Source organism: Sturnus vulgaris, chromosome 18 (genome assembly GCF_052056855.1).
Source record: "Sturnus vulgaris isolate bStuVul1 chromosome 18, bStuVul1.hap1, whole genome shotgun sequence".
NCBI lineage: Eukaryota > Metazoa > Chordata > Aves > Passeriformes > Sturnidae > Sturnus > Sturnus vulgaris.
Window position 1 is genome coordinate 8,391,213 of NC_142260.1, and position 24,705 is coordinate 8,415,917.

The window sequence follows — 24,705 nt, forward strand, 5'->3', positions numbered from 1 at the left end:
CTTGGACTTCATCAGCTTTTCATATTCCAAGACTTACAGCATTTCTAGATGCTCTGTCAGGCAGGGAGTCAAGGAGATGTTTTCCACAAACAGCAGACTGGAGAAGGGGGAGAAAAAAGGATATAATGGGGGTATTTTCAAATAAGTGCTGCAATGGGGATGGCTTCAAATTATGGCCTTGTTAAATCAGTCATACACAGGCAGCCACTTCTGTTAGGGATGGGCAGCTGTCTTAAGTGAATCCCTGTGTAGAATCTACCTGAATCACTCTTTATGGAGCTCTTGTTCCAAGAAATGTATAAATGCCTCTGGAAGTCCTTTCAAGCAAATTGGAAAATGAGTTAAATAAAACCTGAGAATGTTTTTTTTCCTTTGTGCTTTCTATTTGTTCAGAGAGCACACTAGAAAAATATACAGTAGTGTGTCTGCTCAGGGATTGTATTTAGTTGTTCAGGTTACTAAGTAAATGAAGATGAAACACACTGACAAAATAGAGTTCTTCTGCCTAAGAGGAAAGAAGATCACTCAATTATTTCAAGATTGGAGGAAAGGTTAAAAAATTGAATTTGTATCGCATTTTCTAATAGTAAGAGTTCAGGCCATTCAGATGGGATAAATGTAAAATTAGTACAGCTTTTGTGCAAAATTGAATCACCAGTTTATTAAGATCTGTAGAGGTCCAGCTATACAGAGGACTATTTTTTATTCCAATTAAGAAGCACAAAGTAATTTGAAATGTTTGCTTGGTATGCATGTGGACTCCACCTTATAAAAGGCAAGTGACCACACTACTGTCTGAGTAAGACTGCTGGAACTGTGCTCTGTTCTACCTGTAAGGAGATAGGAATTGATTTTGCACAGTTATACATTAAATTTTGACCTTCCTGTTAATTTCGCACCAGTGAAATGCTTACTAAAAGTTCCTGTTAATCAGGATTTTCCATAACGTAACTTGATCATAAGAAAATCTGTGAACAAGCTGTCTTTATTTAAGCCAGGTTAGCAGAATTAAATTGGCAAATTTGTTAAAGCAATGCATTTTACCACTATTATGGCTTGGTTCATAGGTTATTTTCTTTTTTTCAGAGCAGCAGGTACTGCAGGTGTTTCAAATTAATTGGTTGTTTTTTTTTTTCTGAAGGAACACCGTCATGTTGTGCATTGCTTTTCATACTTGTTCATTTTTCAGTTCAGACGGGTGGATCTTCAAGTAGAGAAGCATAAATTACCGTTGTTAATAATGCAAAGATGGACAAAATTGGTTTCAAAACCTAGAAAGAAGTACAAAAACATTTCTTCCAAGTCTAACAAAAGCACAAGGACTATTTTGGGGAGATCCAGAGTACATTAAAGACTAAAGAGAGCAGATTCCAGAGTAAGAGGGACCAGCCCAACACTGCTGCCACCACTGCCAACCGTCTTGGTTTTCATCTCCAAAGAGTTGGATTGAGTTGATTCTTGTTTTGCATTTCACGTGTTACCAATGCTGGAGCCCCTTTGTGCTGTACACAGATTTTGGCATACCATGAAAAAGCAGAGTGTTTCTATCAGAGTACTGGAAATGTGCAGGGGAAGGTGTGAGCGCCGGTTTAAAAATAGTTAATCCTAATGACTTGAGCTAATTAATTTCTGACAATTACACTGAACAGGGTAAGATCCCATGACTAACAGGAAAGCATTTAACAGAATGCATAGGAATGTAGGAATGCTCTGCTAGCTGTGTGTCATCACCTCACAGCTTTGTTTCACTAAGTGTAATAAAATTTTGTCTCTGAGTGAAGCAATGTGGGCAGTGAGGACCAGTGGGTGGCTAAAACCTGTATTTGCATCTAACCATGGAGGAGGTGGTGAGCCGTGGGTGGGAGGAGTATGGGATGGAGAGGCTGGATAAAAGCAGATGGAAAGTTTCCAGTGTGGATGGGGGGAATGTGTGCAATGGAGAGGTCAGGAGCCACAGGGCAGTGCTGAAAAAAGCAAGGCTGTGCTTTCATTGGTGTTCAGTTTGCACAGTACTTTCCATGGCAAGTATTTACAGTGTATAATTGGAGAAAAACTTTCCACTTAAGTGTCTCAGCCCTTAGTTCTCTGCTAAAAGTGCAAGTTTTTCCAGTAGCATCAGTGACAGGAGAATTGTTCAGACTATTTTATGTTAAGAGCACAGTGCAGCTATTTATATTGCATTGTTTCTCAGGGGGATTCCTTGCCAAAAAACAGATCGATCTTTCTGTTTTATTTTACTGCATTCTGAAAAGGACGTTTTTGATTTACTTAGATAAGCAAATACCCAGACATGGTGTCATTAAAAAAGAATGTAAATATGTGTATGTGTATTACTTGATGTGTAACCAGGACAGGAATGAACCTCAGTGATTTGTACCAAGAAAAATTGTAATCAAAGTGAAAAATGTTATTTAAAAACTTTACTTTATGAAGTATTTTATGAAAATTGGATTTGGGGTAATAATAAGCTTTCTGAAATTTTGCAATTCTAAACCACAAAATGATACTATAATAATAAATTGCTGTTAGTATTGTGCTTCTATTGAAAGTTAATTTAATTCCACAGAGAACTGTTGTGTTTTCATAATGGACTTGCACTGATTGGTTACACTGTTTAAATCCATCTGTGGTTTGTGTTCAAAGCACACAAAAGCAAGACAAAACCAAAGTGTGATAAGTTATTGACTAATTAGCTACTGAGAAACTGCTGAGGTACTGTAAACCATTATTGATTCCAATAGCAGCACATGATCTCCCGACCCATGGCTGCTGCAGGGCCGCAGTGGTGGGGCAGCACCCCAGGGAGCTGGTGGCCACGTGTGTAGCATGGCTGTACTCTGCAGAGGCCTCTGCCCTTGCTGTTGTCCCTGTCACACCTGTGTGCAGTCTGGCCTGAGGGGGTTGCAGCAGCCTCCACACCAACATCCAGGAAAACAGTGAGCACCCAGATCCTGTACAATTAACACCAGGGTAGGGCCTCACTGGGTGTGGATCAGAGCTGGGCACTGGGAAGCCCTCACTAGTCCTATTAGGTGTAACTACAATTACTGGAACCAATTGACCTTGTCTACACTGTGAGATCAAGGATTTGTCCCATTGCATTTGTTTTTGTTCAGTGTACACTGTATCATTTCAGTTTGTAGTTAAGAAATAGGCAGGTAAGGGGCAGCACAGTTTTTCCAAATGTACAGTCATCTATGCTGTGTACATTTTCTCTCTTGGGTATCAAAATAAATAAGAGTGCTATAAACAGTTGTTCTTCACCAGTTTATAAATGGCAATCTGTGCCAACCTGTTTAGACTGTATTTTTTTCTAATGGAAACTCCTATCAATAATACTTACTGTTTGACTCTTATCAAAACTTGTAATTATTAATGCTTAAAAATCGGTATGGACCATGTAAAAGTTGGTAGTGTAGGCTGGAGACCAAGCTCCTCTGAGGAAGTAGAGGTTGCTTTAAACTCTATCCCCACTGAAAATCCACCCATCACTGAGAAGAGCTTTTCAGCATCTTAACCCAGGAACTACATTGTTTCTTCTGAATTAGCCTTTATAATTCTGAATTAGCCTTTGCATCATTGCTAACAACATTGTGTTTTTCCCGTGATGCCACTGGCAGGGCCTAAACACCACTGAGACTACTTTACTCATCCCTGAACATCAAGTGGTAAGCAGTAAGAAGTATTCATGCTTCCTTGCATGAATTTGTGTGGCGTCTTCTACTACAGTATGCCAAAACATCCCTCACCAGAAAATTTTCCAGTTTCAAAGATGCCATCTTTCTAAAAACAATTTTTTCTAGTTAATAAAAATGAATGTGGTTTTGTGGTTATTCCTAGAGATGGCTTAAAAGATAAATTGAAGTAAATCAGAAGGATAATAGACAAAATTGAAAAGTTGAGATTGGTGGAGAAAACTGGAAAGTTTGCTTTTTTATCATTGTTTTGGTTTGATGGGATATAGGATGTATTCTGACTCTGGTGTTATTAACAAATGTGGGATTCCTTTTTATCATGATGTCCTGAGGGCTCTGTGAGTCAGCATGATACTTTAATATGTTTTAAAGAGCAAGAAACAAACACTGACATCGTTTGAAAGATGTTGCCTCTTTTTTTTTTTAATTGTAGTAAATAATAAGGAAAGGCTCAGAATAGCCACTAACTGAAATTCACAGACAAGATAACTGTATAAATTCTCAAATATATGAGAAAACTTAAAATAATCATTATTGTTTTATGAAGAAAAAGTACAAAAAGTTGTTTAAAATAACTGAAGAAGTACATGCTGAGGTGTATTAAAACTGTCTGCTTGCTTACTTTGAGCTCTGGTGTCTTCCTTGCTTACTTTTGTCTTCTGGTGTCTAACACATATGCTCTCCTAGCTTACTTTTTATTTTTCTTTGTTCTGTTCTCGTTTAATGTATTCTTTTATCCAGAGAGGCTTTTTATGTGCATTTATATTTCAGTGCAAATATCTTGGTGTCTTAAAGTGCTTTGAAATGCATGTTCTCAAGCTTTCAGATTTTAATGCGGTTCAGAATTGGGCTAAGGTGAAAGAAGCAGCTTGCAAGTTTCAGCTACAGGAAATACATGGGATTTTGTGTTTCTTTGACTGGGAAAGGTTATAGCTTTGTATGCAACCTTATAGCCTGCATGAAGTGTAACTGGAAATTGGGATGGGTGGTGTTAATACACACCTTTCAAGTGAGTAAGTTCTTCAGTTGCATGGATTCATGGATTTCTTCGAGGAAGAATAATGACAAGAACTTCATGGCAAGGGACTCTGGTAAAATGGGAATTGAGTGCATAAACCAGAAATATGCCATTTTGATTTTCAGGAAAATACCTGTATATTTATGTATGTTCTGTAAATCTGTTTTCATGAACATTTTATTTTTGGAGATACATTTATATAATTTAGATATGCATTTATAAAGTTATGTTTGAGTTCATATATATGTATAAATATATATATTCATATTTAGCATAGAAGCAATTAAAGCCATGTGTTTTTCCTGTAGCATGTTTTAATTCAGTGATAAAGAGGAGTATATAAATATTCCATGCAAACTGGGGATCTGAGTGAAGGTGATAACTTTGTTTTTAAGCTGTGGAACGTTTCCTACCCTTTCAGTTGTGGAGATTTCTTGTATTTTGATTTGGCTTTCAAACCTTATATTTTTTTCCATTTTTGTATTCTGAAAGTTTTTCTGCCGTGGATTGCTAATTCATAAATTATGTAGTTGCATTTTAATGTAGTTCTTTGGGGTTTTTACACTGTCTGTTTTGCATCTAACTTGCTGTGTGATTATCAAAGGCATGCAGTTAATAAAATAAAAATTTTGTTTGTAGACTGTATCTTCTAAGCCAGAAAAATGTTACAAATCAATTTAATGTTGTAGTTTCAGGTAGGCTTTTTTTGCCTGGTAATGTAGGACTATGATATTGTAATTCCTTGATGTGCTGATGGGGGATCATAAAAAACATTCTATGGTATTAATGTAACCTCTTATCATTCTAGTTAGTCACAGCCAGAGGTGCTTCCCTGTGCTGTAACTAATGAAGGAATGGGTTCCTCCACCTCTGCCTGGTATTGGTTGCTGCTTTGTTACTGAAAATGCTGCTCTAAACCACCTTCCCACAAAAAAAAAAAAAAAGATACAAAATCAGACGGAGAAGGGTGCTGTGATCTGAACCTGCAATCCCTGCTCTGTGGGGCTGGACACTTGGGAAAGCTTGAGGCATTGAATTTGAGAAAGATGTTTCTGAACATAGGCCCTTAAGGAACTTGCAGTTTTCTGACTGAATAATAATCTGAAAAGTACTGCTCTAGGATAAGTTTCCCTGTCTTTGAAGCATGGGCATAGAGAGGGCTGGGATATTTAGTAGCAGGTTTGGAGGAAGCTCCATGCCTACAAGGTGAGAGTTGTGCTAAGTGACCTGTAAGGATACATTTCCTGTTGGATGGATAACCAGAAATAGAAATCCCTCAGAGTCCCATAAAAACACATGGGATGAAATAATTCAGGTATAATCTGCAAAACATATTTGCTTTTTGGGGTACTGTGATACCACTAACCCATGGGGGGTGGCTGCCCACACTGGCCAAGGCCAGGGGGGCAAGTGAGGCCACAGGGACATTTAGCTCAGTGCTGTCACTCGGCTGCAGCCCGCAGCCTTCCCTCTGGAGCACTCCCGTGCCAGTGTTAGTGGTTGCTGCCACTTGAGCAGCTGCTTTACACTCTGCAGCTCCCCGTGCCCCACTGTTTGCCTTGGCCCCAGAGAAGTGTCCCAGAGGCAGCTGTGAAGTGAGGCAGCCAAGGACTCCTGAGCAAGCATTCAGCAGTGCTGAATGGCGAGTCTGAATGTCGTGTGGGGCTGCCAGCCAGTATTTACACACCCAACCAGACTGGGCAGAGCAAACCAGGGGCTCTTACAGCCTTACTTCATCTTGAGCTGTGCTGTTTCCTTACTCAAATCATGGTCTGTCCTGTCACCTGTCATGTTGAGTCTGTGTTTCCTACTGCAGGGTTTTGGATGGTGTCTGAGGTGAGGATTGCAAGCCTAGGTACTTGGAGGGTTGTTTGGTTGGGCATGGTCCAATACCCCAGCCTGTGCTGGCTGTCTAGAGAGAAATCATGAAATATAGGATAACTAAAACTATGGATATAATACCATATGAAACCTATAAGCTTACACTTATGCCACATGAAAAGAAAATTTCTCCCTTCATGATGGACCATTACAGTATTGAATTAGCACATCTATCCATAAGCTGAATGGTCTTAGAAAGATAACTAATGAGGCTGGAAAGCTATTACAGGCTAACGGGAGGGCATTACTTGGATTTTGAGCAGGTGGAGTTTGTAACTTGATTTATAGTCGATGGATTTATTCAACTTTTTGAAAGCCCTGGTAAATGCTGAATGTTTGCAGTAACATGATTTCATAGAATCCTATAGTGAACTTGGATTGGAAGGGACCTCTGGATGGCTAAGCTACTCAAGGCAGGGATGGCTTCAGATGTAGATCAGGTTGCACAGTCAGTGCAGATCAGTCCTGGTCTATCTTAATTAGGCTGTGTGATCTCTGAGGATGAGGATTATGCAGTCACTCTGGGCAATCTGTTGTGCCCATTCCCATTCAACCACAGCCTCCATCCAGTAGGAATTTCTCCTGTTGTGACTTGTGGTTGTTGCTTCTTGAATTTTCACCATATGCCTCAGGGCTCCATCTCTTCTGTAGTTCCTCATTAGGTGTAACTTAAATACTGAAAGTCTTCAACTTGCTGTCTGTGCTGTGTTGGGAAGTTTTAATTTGGTTACTTGTATTGCAGGAGGAACACATTTCAGAATATTTTCTGTGATGAGGTGTAACTTCATTTAATAACTGCAGGTTGTTGAGGATCATTCATGCAGTTCTGGAAAGAGCTGTTAAGAAATAAGATGTACAAATTCACAGTGTTTAATGATCCACTGATAGAATCAATGCAAATTACAAACTTTATATACGTCAAACTTGTATAAACCTTCGTGAATGTGCAAGCCCGATCTTGTTCTCCTTATGAAATCCAAATGCAGCAAAATGGAAAGGAATAATTTATGGGTTTAATAAGCAGGCCTGTCACTATCTGCAGTGAATAACCCTATGTACAGAAGGAGAAGGAAATGATAAGTATTCCCCTTCTAAAAGCAGATCTGACAATGACTTCTGCATCTTCTTAAAATGATAGTCAGACCTTTAATTACTGAGGATTCTGATACATCTTAGAAAACCAAATTTTGATGGCAATAAAGATAAAATACTTCTTCAATTGTATTGAATAATCTAATTATAACTATGCAACCCAAACAATGTGGGGTACTCCTTCAGGAGCTTTTTTTTGAAGTAAGTATTGCTTATTGTTTTATTTCTTCTTTGTGTATATGAATTTAGTACACTAGAACAATTTCTGTGCTTATGAAGTCACTGTTTTTTAAATCAGTGGTTGGGGCAATCGCTAACATTGTAAGTTGTTAGAATGCACTTTGGGGTTCACTTACTGTAATGCTGAATAATTACAGTACTGTTGATTCTGTACAGATGTTAGTGTGGTTAAAACACACATGCACTGTTTTAACTTGATTAATTAGTATCTGAACTTGCAGTTTGCATGTAGTGACAATTATATTTGCAAAGAAAGACCTAGACCTGTAAGTGCAATATAGAATAGAAAAATGCTTTTTTCTTTTCTGCTATTGGATTCCATGATTTTTGTGGGCCTTTTAATCATGCAAGATGATGTACTGCATTTGGAAGAAGAAGCATTTCTGAGGTAGCTGTCCGGATTTCAGCCATACAAGTAATCAAATAGATCTTCTGTAAATGTTTCTCAGTAAGATAAACAGCAAAAAACCTTAACAGAATTGCTGAAGAGGAAAGGCAAAGAACGGATGACAGCATTCTCAGGAAATAATTTATTTTAGCTTTTTTTTGTGCTGCATTGATTTGCAACAGTATTTTGTAGCTCCCCAAGGGCTAAGATAGGAACACAGGAATTCTCCTTAATGCATGGCTGCTTCAGGTGTCTGATTTCAGTGTTACCAGTGTATCTAATGAAGATGCATAAAGTTGTGCAACACTATGGAACAATAGGATTTTCAATTATTTTTATTTAATTTCATTCTATTTAAAGATAAACACATGAATTACGTGTATATCATTCCTTTAGTTTTGTCAGCTCTGGAATTACATGGTTGCCATTTGTCTTTTTGTGTCCCAGTGGGTTTGACCAAACGAGTGTAACAGAAACATGCATGCACTATGCATGAGCCAGTGTTTTGGTGCCTTTGCTTTACCCTCAAAACCACTTTCTTACTGCTCTTTTTAAAATCTGCTTAAGTATCCAGATGATGGCAAGTACTATTATAGGAGTCATTATCTTAAAACATATTTTTTACTGTCCAGAGAGATTCCAGCTCAGCTTTGCCTTTAATAAAAAAGACACGATAGTCATATTATTTGTGGGCACTTGTGTTTTTGTGATGGTTGGAGGCTTTTCCTAGCTTTAAAGGACGTGGATTTCATGCTTGCTGTAGTTGGGCTGTATATGCTTGAAGCAGCTGGTTCTTGGAGAGAAACAGTGGCCCTGCTAACTATTTGTTGGTTATTCCAGCAGAGTGGAAGGAAGTATAATCTGTTCCTGAAGCGACGTCTCAGGGTAAAGCAGTGACGAATGCTATTGCTGCAGTAATAACATGCTTCACTGTGTGATGCCTTTTGTTAACTGGAAGCAAGGTTCACAGTTACAAATACATATTCTATGCTTTCCCAGGGAGCACATGCATCCTTGCATGGTATGAGAGGGAAAAGACAGGGGCATAATACTCTCTTGTTCCTACTCTAATAAAATAAATCCCCAATTCAGCCCTATACAAATACACTTCTGCTGATAGGTACGGTTGAAAAAATAACACCAACCTTCCTCAGCACAGAGTTACATTTCGACCAGAATATTTGCTTCTATGGAGAGCACTTTGCTGTATGTCTTGTATGTGATTTGATAGAGCTGAATATTAATATGATAATAAATAATATTACCTAATGAGTTAACTTCCCTAGGAGAGTAGGGTTACAGTCTTTAATTTGCCTAACATTAATTACTGTGGCCCAATAGTGAAAAAGGTGGATGTTGTTACTAAGACATTCTGGCATGTTGGTAAATTAAAATATGGCCTTTAATAGATCAATTGGAAAACTGATTACCCTGTTACATTGATATCTTTTATTAGGTGTATTTTTTTCCCATGAAAGTAAATACTCAATGTTGAAACATCACCCCTGTGTTTTTGTGAGCTGTTTTTATATGTGGTCATTGCTGGGACATATGTCTCTCTAGTGGTTGATTTTGTGACTGTTGTTTGTAGAGGAAAATGCATGGAATTTACATTTTGCTACCTGCTTCAAGGATTCACAAGTATTGCTACACTAACATATATATATTTATTTTTCCTGTACCTGTTATTTATATGTAATGCTTGTGAACATATGCCATTAATTTTGAAATTATTTAAACTAGATGTAGTCCTTGTTAAAACTTGCCCAAATATATCTTCAGCTGTAAAGAAACTGAAGAACTGTGGCAATATGGGGAAACTCCTTTGCCTTCTGTTATATTTTAGAAAAACAGCAATGCTTGCTCTTTTATTCATTTGCCTGTATCTTCTACAGATTGATAAAAGACATCAAAGCAAAGATTCTATTTTCTTCAGGGATGGTGTCAGGAGAATTGATTTTGTTCTCTCCTATGTGGATGATCTTAATAAGGAATGGGAAAAAAAGTTGGTAAGTTTGTCTTTTTGATTTCCTCTTAATTTTTATTTATAATAAGATGAATATGAGTTACTAACCCTTTCAGATCACTAGCCTCATCTGGAATAGAATTTAGCAAAAAATCTATAGCTATGTGAAAAGCAATTCCATGTATGGAAATTTCTGTGTAATTTACTGTTGTTTCTCAGGACCCAATTTTATTAGATTTTTGTGTCTATGTTTATTGAATCGATCACTCTTTGTTACTTAGGCTGAGCAATATATTATACAATGGAGCAAAGTAATTCAAATTATTTTACTTCTTCATTTAACAGTCTAGCTGAGACTTTGGAGAAATATTTGTAAATACTTGTACCTGTAAATACTTTCGAATGAAGGAGGATTCTTCTAAATAAGCAAAGATCATCCAAACAAGATTTAACAATAACTATTTTTTCACACCCTTTGACTGCAGTGGGAGGAAAAATAGATTCTTAGCTCCAAGACTCAATGCAGTTTTCTGTTAATACTTTTGAGACTCTTTTCTTAAAATATTCTCTGAGTAATGTAAACACAGAATGTCCTCCTGAAGCTTTTCCCTGTGTTTGACTTACTGCCTACATATGTGTACTTATTCTTCTGGAAGAATATTTAAAGTGGCTTTTATGAGAGCCTTCCTACGTAACAGAGCACAAGAACAAACTTTCTCTAAAATGCCACTTAGTGATTCTCCCTGAACTTGCCAGCAAGACCCAGTTGCCTGAACGGTAATAATAGATCAGATGGAATGAGTTAATGACACGTGTTTGTTACATGCTCACACTGACACGAGTCTAACTTGGCTAACAGAAATTCAAGCTATATAAAAAATCCAGTAGAATGAGAGGCAGTCAAGACAACAACTTTTATATGAAGCACAATATTTTAAAGAAATAAGGATTTCTATTTTTTTTCTCTGTATTTGCTGCCTTCTTTCAGAGTCAGGAGAGCTTACATTTACAAACCAGTTTCTCCAATAGATAACTCCAAAGTTTATTCATGATCAAAAAAATTGTAAAAATGAGAGAGAGACCAAATAAACTACATTCTCAATCATATTATTCTGAAAGATAAGGGTATCTGAAAAAAAAACCTAATTATACCAATGCTTATGACAAAATCGTGATCAAAACTATTGGTCTTTGAAGCAAAGAACAGTTGCAATCTATGTATTGTCATATTAAGGTATTTTGTAATTAAAAATCCAAATTTTTGTTGGAAAAATACTGCGAGATTGGGCTGTTAAAAAAAATCCCATACAGCTTTCATTCTTTTATGAAGAAAATACTGTTTTCATTAAGAACTTGTGCTGCCTGCCCTTGCATCCAAATACAAGTGTAGAACACGGCCCCTGCATCCTACTTGTATTACCTTAAAAAATCCAAAAACTTGTCATGTCTCTGATGCTTTTCTGAGATTAAGCATCTCAGTCAGCTTTGCTCAGCTAGCCACATTCCAAAGATTTTCTTGGGAGACCAGATTATTTGATAGCTATGATACCATAAGTTTATATACAAGCATACCTTTTCAAACTCATCCTGTCTCTTTGTCAGGCTGTATTCCTAGCTAGATGCTTTCTTCTGCCCAGAAGCAAAGTGCATTTGAAAAAGAAGGAAGAGAAGACCACTCAGTGTTGAGAGAAGAAAGATACCCATGCAAAATTTGTCAAAGCAAGTCTTAAACTTTTCCATTAGTCATACTTGAATTTTTTAAAATGAGGGAAGAAATGGATGCTATTTAGGTAATGTTTCAGGTGGGAAGGAAAATGAGTCAGATGGTCAGTCTAGTCACTCCCTCATATTGTGTGCAGCAATTTCCTTCTCATTGCTTTATGGGTCATTAAGGGCTAGTAGGAATCTTTGCCAGACCCGAGCCCTTGTCCATGGATGTCATTATTGACTGGATGAGTCACGTGGGAAAAAGCCCAACAGTTAGTAGCCAATACTGTCCTTCTTCTTTGAGTTAAAAATGCACTTCCTGGGAGAAACATCTCTGTCTTTCAAAAGGCCTAAATATCCACATTAAGTCTTGTGAGATTTAATTCTGTGTATGTCTGTTCCTTGCAAAGGAGTTTATGGCCCCATGGAGGAAGGTCAGGGCCCTGTAGATTAACTCTGTGGTCACTGGATGAACAGTCATGGAGATACTAATTCTTTTTGCACAGTTCCTGAGGCATCTGCATTTGCCCTATAATTATGTTCAGCATAGATCTTTATATAATTAGTTCATCTGTAAATTAGTGCAGACTTCGTAGCATAGAAGTACTGTGCTTGTTGTGTTTGTGGTAACAAAATTTAAATATTGATGAACTGCAGCCTCCGAAAATTTGTCTGACATACACTGTACTTGCTATTGTACAGTTATCATAAAAAGAAATGTTTCTTTTATGGTTGTACAAAGATGCAGTAAAATGGAACAGCTAAGAATAGAAGTGTTCATACAAGGAGAATAACAGTTGTGACAAAGGGTTTTGTTTCCTAGTCTCAAGGAAACAGCTTTATTCTGCATTTCTAAGAATGAGATAAATAACTTCTTTGTGTGTTTCAACATAGCCCTGATACAGATGTAGGAGACAGTCTGTTATTCTCCCTTAGTTTCATGCAGAACAACTTTTAACTTTTTTGATATTCCAGAAACATTCCAGCTTCAATGCTGTTTTGAACTTACCTTCTATAAGCTACATGAATAGATCCAAACCACAAAGGTCTCTGAACAGAAATTAGGATTACAGTTTTTTGAGACAATACTTAATATTATTCCTTAAAGCCTCCAGCACATGTGGAAATATTTTACCACTGTATGAAATGTATGTGAACATGAAAAAATAAATAGAATTTGTAAAAATATCTAGCAAAATATTGGTGCATGACCAGGACATAGTCTTTATTGTCCATAAGTATATTTCTGCACAAGAACTACAGAGCATTAGGACTCATAGGTCTCTTTGCAAAGTACCTCACTCCTGTGTTGACTGGAAGCAAAATCCCTCTGACCCCAGTGGGGTACAGAGATACAGAAGGAAATTTTATCTAGTTCCTTTCCCAGTTTTCATCAACTCAGACAGAAACCTCTGCTTTCTTAGTGGTACCAGGTAGACCAGAGATAGGGAGCCATGGGCAGCAAGTGTCAGGTGCTTGTTGCTGCTGTTAGCCCTGTTAGTAGCCACACCCCAGTTGTGCAGGAGTGCTTGACAGCTGGGCTCAGTCTGAACTGGGGCCTCTCCATGCAGTTTTGCAGAAGTTTGACTGGTAGTTGCAGAAAAAATTGCAGCATATCCTGCGTTGCAAGGGACCCACAACAATCAAGTCCAAAGAGCCAGCAGTGCCCTGGCAGCCAGGAGGGCCAACCCTGTCCTAGAGGGGCATCAGGCAGAGCATCACCAGCCAGGCAAGGGAGGGGATTGTCCTGCTTGGTTTGTTCAGCCTGTGGGAGACTGAGGGGAAACCTCATCAGAGTGTACAAATTTCTTGTGAGGGGAAGAGGAGGGAGACGGACCAATCTCTTCTCTCTGAGACCCGTGAGTGACAGGACTCAAAGGAATGGCATGAAGCTGAGTCAGGGGAGGTTTAGGTTGGGTATTAGGAACTACAGGCTTTTTACCCAGAGGGTGGTTGGGCACTAGAATAGGCTCCCTAGGGCAGTGGTCACAGCACAAAGCCTGACAGAGTTCAAGAAGCATTTGGACAACACATTCAGGCTCTTGGAGTGCCCTGTGAAGGCCCAGGAGTTCATAGAACAAGAGAATCACAGAATATGCTGAGTCAGAAAAGGGACCGAGCAGGAGTTGGACCTGCATTGTTACCCGTTATGGTACCAGCACTGTTATCACAATCAGGTTTGTAGAAGTTATCTCTCTTCCATAGGTACCTGATTAGGCACTGTTGCATTTGCACTGGGCATAACAGTACTGCTGGACTTTGGATCTTGCTTTGTTAATCTTCGTGGGATGGTTCATTGCAGCCCAGCATGTGTTAGGTGATAAAGTTAGTCTGTGCTTATCCCACATTATATGGTGCCTGTGATGACCTATAGAGCTTCCCTTGTGCCTCTGTGACTGCAGAGTGGCATCTGTAGCAGAGTCAGAAATATATGCACCAGGGATAGTTTATTAGATTTGGGGCAGTAAGCTTAAAATTTTAACAAGTCCACATTAAAAACAACCAGCTTTGGTCTAAGGGTACATTTTGTCCATTTTAAGCTTTTGACGGTGACATGGGGTCCAGTATTTGGCAAAAAAAGAGGGAGGAATTTTTCTTGTGGCAGATTGATTTCCTTTTAAGAATGTTTTTCCCATTAACTGGAAAGTACAGTACATTGCATGGGTTTCAGGAGAGGGCTTATGGAAGAAGAACAACGTGGTAAAAAGAGCATAATTTCTATTAGAGCACTGCAGTTCATCACACTAAGTGTATTGTAAGGAAAGATAAGTAAGATGGGGCCAGACCCTTTGGCTCTGTTCCTGAGCTGCACAGCTCGAGAAAAGCTGGCTGGTGGCAGAGAACCCTCCGAGCTGACTTGCTTGACCCTCTTCCAATATTTGCTGGAGAAAGAATGCACACCAGCATGCTTTGTTAGGAGAAAAAGTAATCCAGAGTAGCATATAGCTTTGGATACTAGGCTTGAGTGTCAGCTTTTCCATAGCATCTTAACATACATTCTTAAATCACCTTTTAGTAGTGTTGTTTTCTATCTGATTATCATGGCAGCAAACCAGAGTTCTATGACATGTTTATACAGGTGCTTTTAGGCAGGTTTTGAGGAAAAATGATGCATGGGATTGCTTTTGCCCCCAGCATGTGCTAGAACTCAGGAGTTACCATATTCACGAGTTTAGACAGTTCAGTGTCTAATTTAATATCTAGTAATATTTGGCAAAATCACATGTGGCACATAAAAATGAGAGGTCACTAACACAGGAAAACATCTGAGGGCTATGAAAGCTAGTCTGCATTCGTCTGAGTAGGTTATGCAAACTGAAATGCGAAATTGGCAGTCTACTCCTCACACACATGCAGGAAAAGAAAACTGGCTGAAAACTACAGTGTTTTGGGTTTTTAAAGTATGTTTGAAAACTGTCATTTAAGACTTTTCAATAGAAGAAACATTAGACAGCATGGCAGGGTTTAGCCAGGAATAAGTTTGTGGTCTAGCTTGTTCATTTTAAAGAGGGTAGGGCTCAATATTTGGCTTGATTTATTGTTATTCTGGCAGTTCTTTAGCAAATTTTAAATAATTAAGAGGAAATCAATACAGTCTCTCAATAGGAGAAAAAAATCATAGAGAGAAGGAGAGGAAGAAAATGTTCTTACCTAAAGATACTGCTTAGGAATTACCTTGCAAAAAAATTAGTTCAAGAAGAATATAAAGCTCACTCAAGTCATGCAGCCACCAGACACTTCCCCAGGGAGGTTTGTTATCTCTGCATGAAGTCTGTGCTGGCTTTATGCAAGCTAAGCACTTGTTGGTCTTATCAGTGATATTTGTGAAATACTGTTCGAATTGTCTGGAATCAGTACTTGAATTGGGCATGACTGTATAACTAAATATACAAAATAAATAGATGAGGTGAATAGATGAGGCTGTAAGCAATCAGTCTTCCACGTGCTTCCAGAATTTTTCTTCTCATCTTTCTCTTGGAAGTATAGCTGAACTTGAACACACCCCACACAGCATCCTCCTGAAGTCAGCAGTGCTGAAGACACAAGGCGTCAGTTGCTTCTGTGATGGCCCAGATAGCCCAGAACGAGCCTTTTCCTACCCAGTGGGTGCCCCGTGGCTAGTCAGTACAATTGCTGGTGGGTTCCCATCACAAAGCTGGAAAGTGGCCTGGTATGCATCAGCTGGGTTTTGTCTGCTTGCTTTGAGGAGATCACATTAAAGGAGGTTAAGGAGTTGTCATCAGGGCAGTTGAGAGGAGTAAAACCCAGTGAGTCATTGGTGAGTGATATATTAGTTGTTAACTTCATCAGTTACTAAAATGTCTTTGTTTCTCTTCAGGAAAGGAGAAAAGAATTTGAGAGCAACCTGCAAAAGGCTGGTTTGGAGCTAGAAACAGAAGACAAGAAGGTAAAAAAAAAGAAAAATCAGGACCAAAAGAATAGACCCAGAAATTAATAAACCACTTTCTTTCTTTGGGAAAAATGATAAATTATACTCATGTATTTCAATGGAGTGTGACTACTTTAGGAGAAACAAGGTTAATATGTTTGAGTGCTTTTTCCAGACACATTGATAAGAATTGTGGAAGCAGAATAATTTTGATTCAAGAGGAAGCTTTTGCTTTCATAACAAGAAGAAGGCAGAGTAGCTGTGATTTGATTTAGATCCACATGAATGGGAAGTATGCTTGCAGCTGATTTTAATCCCACGTAACAATGAGTAACAGGTTTGGAAGGCAATGAATGGATTAGTTATGCCCACTGGATGTTGTAATTATGAGGAAGGACCCTGTGACAACTGAGGGTGTTTGATTAGTGGGACTGTTTGGTGTAATAACTGGAGAACATGCAATTTTGACTGATGCAGTCAGTGTGCCAGAGATTGGGTAAAATAACTTTCGATAAAGTTCAGACTCTGTAACATCCATAGGTAGGGAATTCATTGAGCAATATTAAAAAGGCTTGTGATTGCCAACTTCTACTGTGAATGCAGAGCAACATTACAAAAACATATGTGCTTTGTGAGGCCTAAGACAAGATTATTCTTCATGTTTCCGGTGTAATGAGAATTTTCAAGCTTCAGTGTATGAGATAAATATAGTTTGAAAAGCCTTTGTGAGCTTTTAGTACTGGGAAGATTATTTTTATGAACAGCCAATCACTCAGACAAGCTTTTCAGTAAATAAATACATATATATATACACACACAGAAAGTTTTTCTATTCCCCCTCTTTCTTTGTTTTGAAATCCTTTAAAAATATGTAAAAGGCAATACATTTTATATGAAAAATATTCCCATAAATCTTGCAATAAAACAGTTTGGTCTAATGTCTGATTTAACTTTTCTGGAGCAGGAATCTGAAGATGGCAAGATTTTTTTTGTGAAGATCCATGCGCCATGGGAGGTTCTGATCACATATGCAGAAGTGCTGAACATTAAAGTTCCCATCAGGGAAAATGACATTCCCCCCATGGTGGAGAACCCCCTGGACTGTGTGCTTTTCCCATTCAGGCTGCCCGAGAAGGTGATGCACCCTGAACCAGATTATTTCACGGCACCATTCAGCAAGGACAAGCAGGAGCTGTACCTCATTAATGATGAGAGCACTTTCTTCTCACCATCCATGAGAAACAGAATAGTACGTATGTGAATTTGGCTATTTATATTTCCATGTGGATTTACACAGCCCTGTCAGAATAGAAAGGAGGGAGTATAGAAACCGTGGTAAGTGAGGTAAATACAGAGAGGCCTGGGTACCTGTGCATCTTGCTTAGAAATATAGAATAATTATTGGACTTCTGGATGTCTGCAAGGCAATTGTGCCCCCAGCGTTCTTATATGGGATAACGCCTTCTGAAGAAATACTTTCTGCTTTTGCATGTTGTTCCTGCAGATTATACACAGTGCACATTCATTATAGATTTCTATTAAATGACCTTAAAATAGGAAAGGTCTGAAATTCTCGTCCTTGAATCTCAGGTTAATTATATTCTTACACGTTGCCCATATGGAACAGAAGAAGGGAAGAAAAAATTTGGGATTAAGAGACTCCTAAACAATGGCACCTATACAGCTGCATATCCCCTTCATGATGTAAGTATTTCAGCTTTCTGCTCCCTAGAGCATTTCCCAGTGTTTGCACTCTTTTACCTACTGTGACATTTGCTGTTCCAGGAGATACGAAAATAGACTCAAACCTTTCAGTTTGTCCCAGTAATTGATTCTGCTGTCATACCTGTCAGCTCTACTATTTGGCTTTTATGTGCTGAAATGTTTCTTCCCGTGGATGAGTTTTTAGAATATGTGTCAGTCAGATAATTTCTTTAGACTTACTCCATCATATTCCTGTAATGCTGATGACACAGACTACACTGTAGTACCTTAGATTGTAATGAGAAATTAATACATTCAGCAGTGTGTGTGTATATAGGGTGTGTACACACACATACTGTAGTTACACAGTAGTGCACACTACCTGCACTTGGAGAAAAACTCTTGGGTTTGTACCATTTTGGGACTGAAGTCAGGTGAGTTGCCTGAACCCTGCAGTTCAGTGTGGAATGGTGACTGTGATTAGTTTTGCTGTAAGATCAGTTTTTAATATGACACATGTGGATTTAGTCCTGAAATTCCACGGAGAAAACAAGAGAGAGATGGGTTGCAGTGTTTTACATGGGCTTTTTCACTTTAAAATATTTTCCTCCTAAATGTTGTGTTTAATTTTTTTGCTTAAATCTTAAATTCTCTCCATGTTTTTAATGGTTATTTCAGATGTCACTATGCTTTAGTGAACTTAAATTGCTTTTTTAATATATCTGAATTCTACCACAGGACATTTTTAAATGCTGTATATAGATTTATATTTTTAAATGTTTGAAAATATTTTATTTTCCTTAGAAAATAAAAATAAAGGAGCGAATTCCTTAGGTTTCCACTAGAATGCTAGTCCAGGGAAATACTTTATACTGTTGGGACTACGAAAACCACAGACAGTAAAAAGCAAGAATCTCTTCTATACAACTACAACCAATTTTAAATGCTAAGAAATCTTATTAAAAAAATCTAAAACTTGTGAGACAGACTCAAAAACCTTTGTCTAAAAAATAATTATTTAATCTTTCAAAATATTTTCAAAATGCAGACTTTAGGTTGCTTAAACTTCTATTGGTTGTTTCCTATTTAGAAACCAATTTTCATGCTTTTCTTTGTGATTGAGAGACATTCAGATAAAAGGAAAACCAGCATCACAAAGTGAATAATTAACATAGCCAAATATTTGGCTATGTCAATTAAAAGCAGAGTTCTGTGGCACAAAATAAAATTACAAAAGCTGTTAGAAACTGTGGTTATTTTACGTTGTTTAATTTCTGGGAAAATGACGAAGTTCCAAAATTTTCTTAATGTTTGACAGTTAAGATACCTGATAATGACCAAGACTACAGTCTTAAGAGGGGTGCATCATGCTTCCTGTTTCTCTTTCACTGTAGTCTTTGAGGCTGTCGATGAGGTGTTTTCCCCTTACTCTGATTTGCTCGCAGTGCCAGTACTGGAAGAAGGCGAGTGACCCCAACTGTGACAGTGAGAGGTACACGCTGTACATGGAGTGGGCTCGCTTCCTGCGCTTCTACAAGGAGCAGCCTTTGGACCTGATCAGGTGAAATACGGCCTTGGTTTGCTTATAACACAGTGAATCTCCCTTTGTAACTGCTGGGAAATCTTTGCCACTTATTAATTGGGCGCTGTGTCCAAAGAGGACATGAGACAGCTTTCTACTAAGAAGTGGAAAAATGCTTTATCTCAAATCAAGCCTTATTCTGTCTAGCCAGTCTTCCTGGGGTCAGGTATATTACAGATAATTCAGCTGTAAAGAAACACTTATATACAGTATCTCAGATTTTTTAAATCAATCTCTGCAAAAAATGCTAGAGAGTTATTTGAAATGTTGAAATTTCAACACAGACTTGAAAAAATACTGACAAAATCAGTTTGGAATCTTGATTCTTAGTTCTAACCCCAAATTTAAACTCACTTAAGATCTCTCTGATTCAGCTGATGTGATACAACAGCATGTTGCTTTATTCACAGGTTACAGTTCCTTGTTTGTCTGTGGATTACCTACTTGTTTTAACCAAAGGGTCAGAACTGTTGTGCTGTTTCATTTGTGTAACTCTTTGGAAAAATCAGAAAGTAAATCTTCACTTACACTATCCTGTAGAATAAAGAGTGATTTTAATGTTGATTTCTGCTAGGAGGGAAAAAGGGACAAAAGAGGCCATGTGTCCTGATCATTCCCCTTGTTCATGCAGTTTGAGTAACTTCTCATGGCCAGCTTCAGACCTCATTTTCCATAATACTTCAGTTAATATTTCCATGATACTTAAAAGAGAATTTTGCCAAGTATTTCACTTTTACTCTGGCCAGTTTGCTCTATCACAGTTTTAAATTTTGCTTTGTGTTCCTGTTAATTGCATTTTTTTTTTTCAGAAAGTACTATGGTGAGAAGATTGGAATCTATTTTGCCTGGCTAGGATTTTACACCGAGATGTTGTTCCTTGCAGCAGTTGTTGGCTTAATCTGTTTTCTTTATGGCTTGTTTACAATGGATGAAAATATGAGCAGGTAAGTATAATGTTGAAAATCTCTTGGGCAAAAGCTAAGCAATGTGAAAATTTTATTCTTGCAAAAAAAATGTATCCTTGTTGTTACTCAACAGATAACAAGCTTTTAAAGCTTGTCAGAGCAGACAAATTTGTTCTTCAGCTGTCTTTATTGACTGAAAAGGTGATGGATCACTAATGCAGAATTTGTGACTATCAATTAGTAAGACAATTAGTGAAAAGCAATATTTTGTTGACCTTAGGATTCTGTATTGGAGAAGCTGCAATATGTGAAGTCCTAAGAGTACCCCTTAGATCTTTCAAAGTTGTTTAAGTGTTTATTGTTGCCTTAAGCTCATCTATTTAATCTGTTTTGCAGAGCAGCCTGACCTTTTTGTGTAGGTCATCATTTGTACTAATCAAAACAATAAGTAAAACAGATCAGCAGTGTTCTCCCATCAAAGAGGGATCCAGTATCTTAGAAGCCAGTTTGGTGGGTTTTTTTAATAAGCATAGTATTTGTTTTATCAGAAGTCCAAAGATTCATTGTATTCAGGGATTGGGGGTGGGGAGAGGAAAAGGGGGTTGACTTTTCATTGCTCACTGTTTTCTGTAAGAAGGCTTCCATAAAATTTTGAGTTTTAACCATAAAAGATGACTAGAAGTTAAAATTCTCATCTATTCCGTTGAATAATGTAATTTTGAGCCTTATATTTTAGCTGGGTTAAGAATTCACGTGGGAATACTGTTACACATACTGAGATTTCTCTGGATGCCAAAGGACTATCATAGGATTCTAAATTTTACCCACTGTCATTAAATTGAAGTAGCAAATTTTACTGCAGGTATCAAAGCTGAGGTGGTCTCTCTGCTTTTAGAAAAGGTGTTTTGATGTCATTGCTAACCTGATGAGAAATAACATGGTTTATATCTTGCCTGAAAGCAGTGCATGTGCAGTACAGCTCCTGACAGGCTCCTGATTCATTGCTGGTAGGCTCAAAAATCCCATATCGAGGGAATTGTTAATTCTACTCCTTGTAGCAGCTGCTTCATTTTTGACTTGCCCTGACCAGCCACTGGTTAACCCCAGTGAATGTGACAAGATGTGGCATCTTTGCTGTGAAGCTGCAAATGTTGAGCTTAGAACAAATAAAACTCCTATTTATTTTTCTAATAAATTTTATATAACAGCTTTTAAGGTGCTGTGGAAACAGATACCTTACAATGTTTTCCTCCTTAGCAAAGAAATCTGTGACCCTGCAATTGGAGGAGAGATCATCATGTGCCCACTTTGTGACCGAGACTGTGAATACTGGAGACTAAACACCACCTGTGAGTCCTCACAGGTCTGTATCTGCTTCTGCAGCCACTTGGCATTTTTGTTCATCCTGAAAACTGTCTTGGTACTGACCTGTTCCTGGGTATTCTGTTGCAGTATTCCCATTTGTTTGACAACGTGGCAACTCTTTTTTTTGCCATTTTCATGGGTATATGGGGTGAGTACCTTTGATAAATTATATGTCAAGCAATAAGGAGATCTTGGCCAAGCTGCCAGGGACACTGGAAATGGGAAGAAGGGGAATAATTGCTTCACCTTAGTATCCTGCCTCAGATGCTGAAGTGATGAACAAGTGAAAATAATTTAAAGTTACAGAGGAATTAAGGCAAAGAAATGCAAACAGGCATCTGGGATACCATAAGAATATCATAAGAATTGTGTACTCTTAGCTGCTAACATTTGATTCTTTCCTTAGTAACCAGAGGGGTCCAATCTTGTGCAGCCCATATGAGAGTCCTCTCTGCTCAGCCCTGCACATCCTCAGCGTCCCAGTGAGGGACTGGGGAGCTTTGTGTCCTTTCACTGCATGGATGGTGGTCTGTCCCACCCCTAGTACAGTGCCACTGTATTAGCTGTACCTTTGGGATGAGAAAACTCACTGGGTTCTACTCCAGTGAACTTCATACATTGCAGTATGTTTTGATGATACAGAAATAGGTGGATTTCTGGCCTCTGTAATCATAGTTTCACACCAATGATACTTCTTCAGACTTTTAAGGACACTGTGTTGAATACATGATCTTTTCTTCAACTCTATGAAGGTTTATAAATTCAGGATAGCATAGTTATTGTTTCTTATTTCCCTAAATACAATTATCTTGATTCATACTTTGTATGAAATGTCATAATTAAATTTTTAACTTGTATGAAGATACTTAATTAACTCACAAAGATTCTTGTGTGCTAGTAGAAAACCTGTGTATTTTTTATCGGAGGATCTAACCACTCACTTCTTTCATATAGATTTATTTTTAAAAATCTAGTAAGATTTTTGTTGTATGGCTGTTTTACTAAGCTTTTCTTGGTTTCTGAGAACTAGCATTCACATCACATGGATTAGTCATTCAGGAAGTACCAGCCAAAGAGTTTAGAACTGCAGCAGATAAGCTTTCCTGTGTTTGTCTAACCATAAAATGTCCCCAGTTCAAATAAGAACAGTCAGATTACAAGACGTTTACATTTTAAAGGAGTTAACTTCGAGAAAAGTGGAAAAAACTGTTTGTTTAACAAGCAAAGTATTCAAGAGCATAAAAATTGAATAATATTAAACAACGGAACCTCTCATTGTTCTGAAGTGATGGCAAATTCAGAGGGAGAGTCTTTTCCTTGGGTGTAGCTCGGCTCACAGTCTCTTATCAGTCCCTCCTGTGCTAGAAAATGCTGCATCCTGGGCCCTGGTGGCCACAGGCATCAGCTCCCTGTGCAGGTTTGAACATTTCCAAGAAAAAGAAAAGCCACAGTTCAGTGAACTGTTCTGCCTCAGCCAGCTAAACAAACTAACTGAAAGCAAAGGAGAGTTTTCTCCTGCTCCCTGTCTGTGCTGCAGACAGCACAGTGCAGGAGAGAGAATGCTGAAGCTCTTATCTCCAGGTTTTTGAACACAGCCACCTCAGACATTCCACTGCTTCTCCTTCTCCCCCCTTTCACTCTCAAATCTAGTTTTAAAGGCACAAAACATATTTTTGGGCTAAACAGGCAAATGGGGATGCAATTCAGCATCATAAAGTCACTCTAGGACACCATGACATCAAAAAGTAACAGAAATGTTTGGCCATATTACTTGAAAGCTGTTCTGCTTATTTGTTGTAATAGTTATTTATGTGTTAAAGGTTTATACACAGCAATTAGTTGAATTATCAGGTTCTTTTCTTAATTCCATGTTGCTTTTTGCATACACAGAGTAGTTAATTGAACATGGTCATCATAACCATGGAAATACCCATATCTTGTCTTGGCATCTTCCTTGTCATCTACTTCTGGAATTCAATTAGCTGACAAATCACTGAGTTCGTGTTGTGATCTTATCTGTGAACTATAGTAGGTAGTTAGTAAAAATAAATGAGTCACACTGTAAGGATAATACTAACCACAGAAAAAAAGCCAGTGCAGGTGTTTTACTTGGTTCCTGAACTTGTTCACTTCTTTCTTGACTCTATTTTAACATTTGCAAATTGTAGTTACACTTTTCTTGGAGTTTTGGAAGAGGCGGCAAGCAAGACTGAAATATGAATGGGATTTGGTTGATTTTGAAGAGGAACAGCAACAGCTCCAGCTGAGGCCTGAGTACGAGGCAAAATGTACCCAGAAGAAGAGGAATCCTGTAACTCAGGTATGAACATGCTGCATTGCCATGTGTGCAAATTCAGTTATATGCTGAAAGTTTTGTAACATGGAAATTGATATATTAAATCAGGAAAATAAGGGTAAAGTGAATGGCTTTTACCTTTTTCACAATTCAGGGTAGCAGTCTCTGAAACTTCCATGCCTTTAAAACCACTCTTTCTTGTCCCTACACAATATATGAAGAAGCAGTCACTGTGATCTGAAGTGATAAGTTGGTCTAACTGTAGTTTTGCTTCTGATAGACAGCCACTTTGTTTGGGGAACACCAGAGGGATGCAGTTGCTGAAGTTCTTTCTCTGAAATGTAATTGAGATACTATTACACTTAACTCTGTTAAACACTCCATATAAATATTAGATATTAACTGTTTTTCACTAGATTTTCTTCCACTGACATTAGTTCTTAAAGAGAAGATTCTTTCATAAAACATGTACTCTG

The 24,705-nt window shown here is 38.1% G+C and overlaps 1 protein-coding gene across 11 annotated transcripts in view; it reads left to right on the forward strand.

Annotated features, from left to right (window-relative positions):
- The window catches only part of ANO5 (anoctamin 5), a 55,117-nt gene that overhangs the window by 14,903 nt on the left and 15,509 nt on the right, over nt 1-24,705 (forward strand). For 2 of the 11 annotated variants that reach the window (XM_088175377.1, XM_088175374.1), the window contains 11 exons: nt 3,621-3,668; nt 9,155-9,199; nt 10,210-10,323; nt 16,327-16,395; nt 17,342-17,626; nt 17,968-18,081; nt 19,476-19,642; nt 20,473-20,607; nt 21,826-21,931; nt 22,021-22,081; nt 24,102-24,253. In XM_088175377.1, the coding sequence (XP_088031503.1) occupies nt 3,621-3,668; nt 9,155-9,199; nt 10,210-10,323; nt 16,327-16,395; nt 17,342-17,626; nt 17,968-18,081; nt 19,476-19,642; nt 20,473-20,607; nt 21,826-21,931; nt 22,021-22,081; nt 24,102-24,253 (1,296 nt within the window). The other 9 variants (XM_088175379.1, XM_088175376.1, XM_088175382.1 and 6 more) reach the window with 7 other exon arrangements.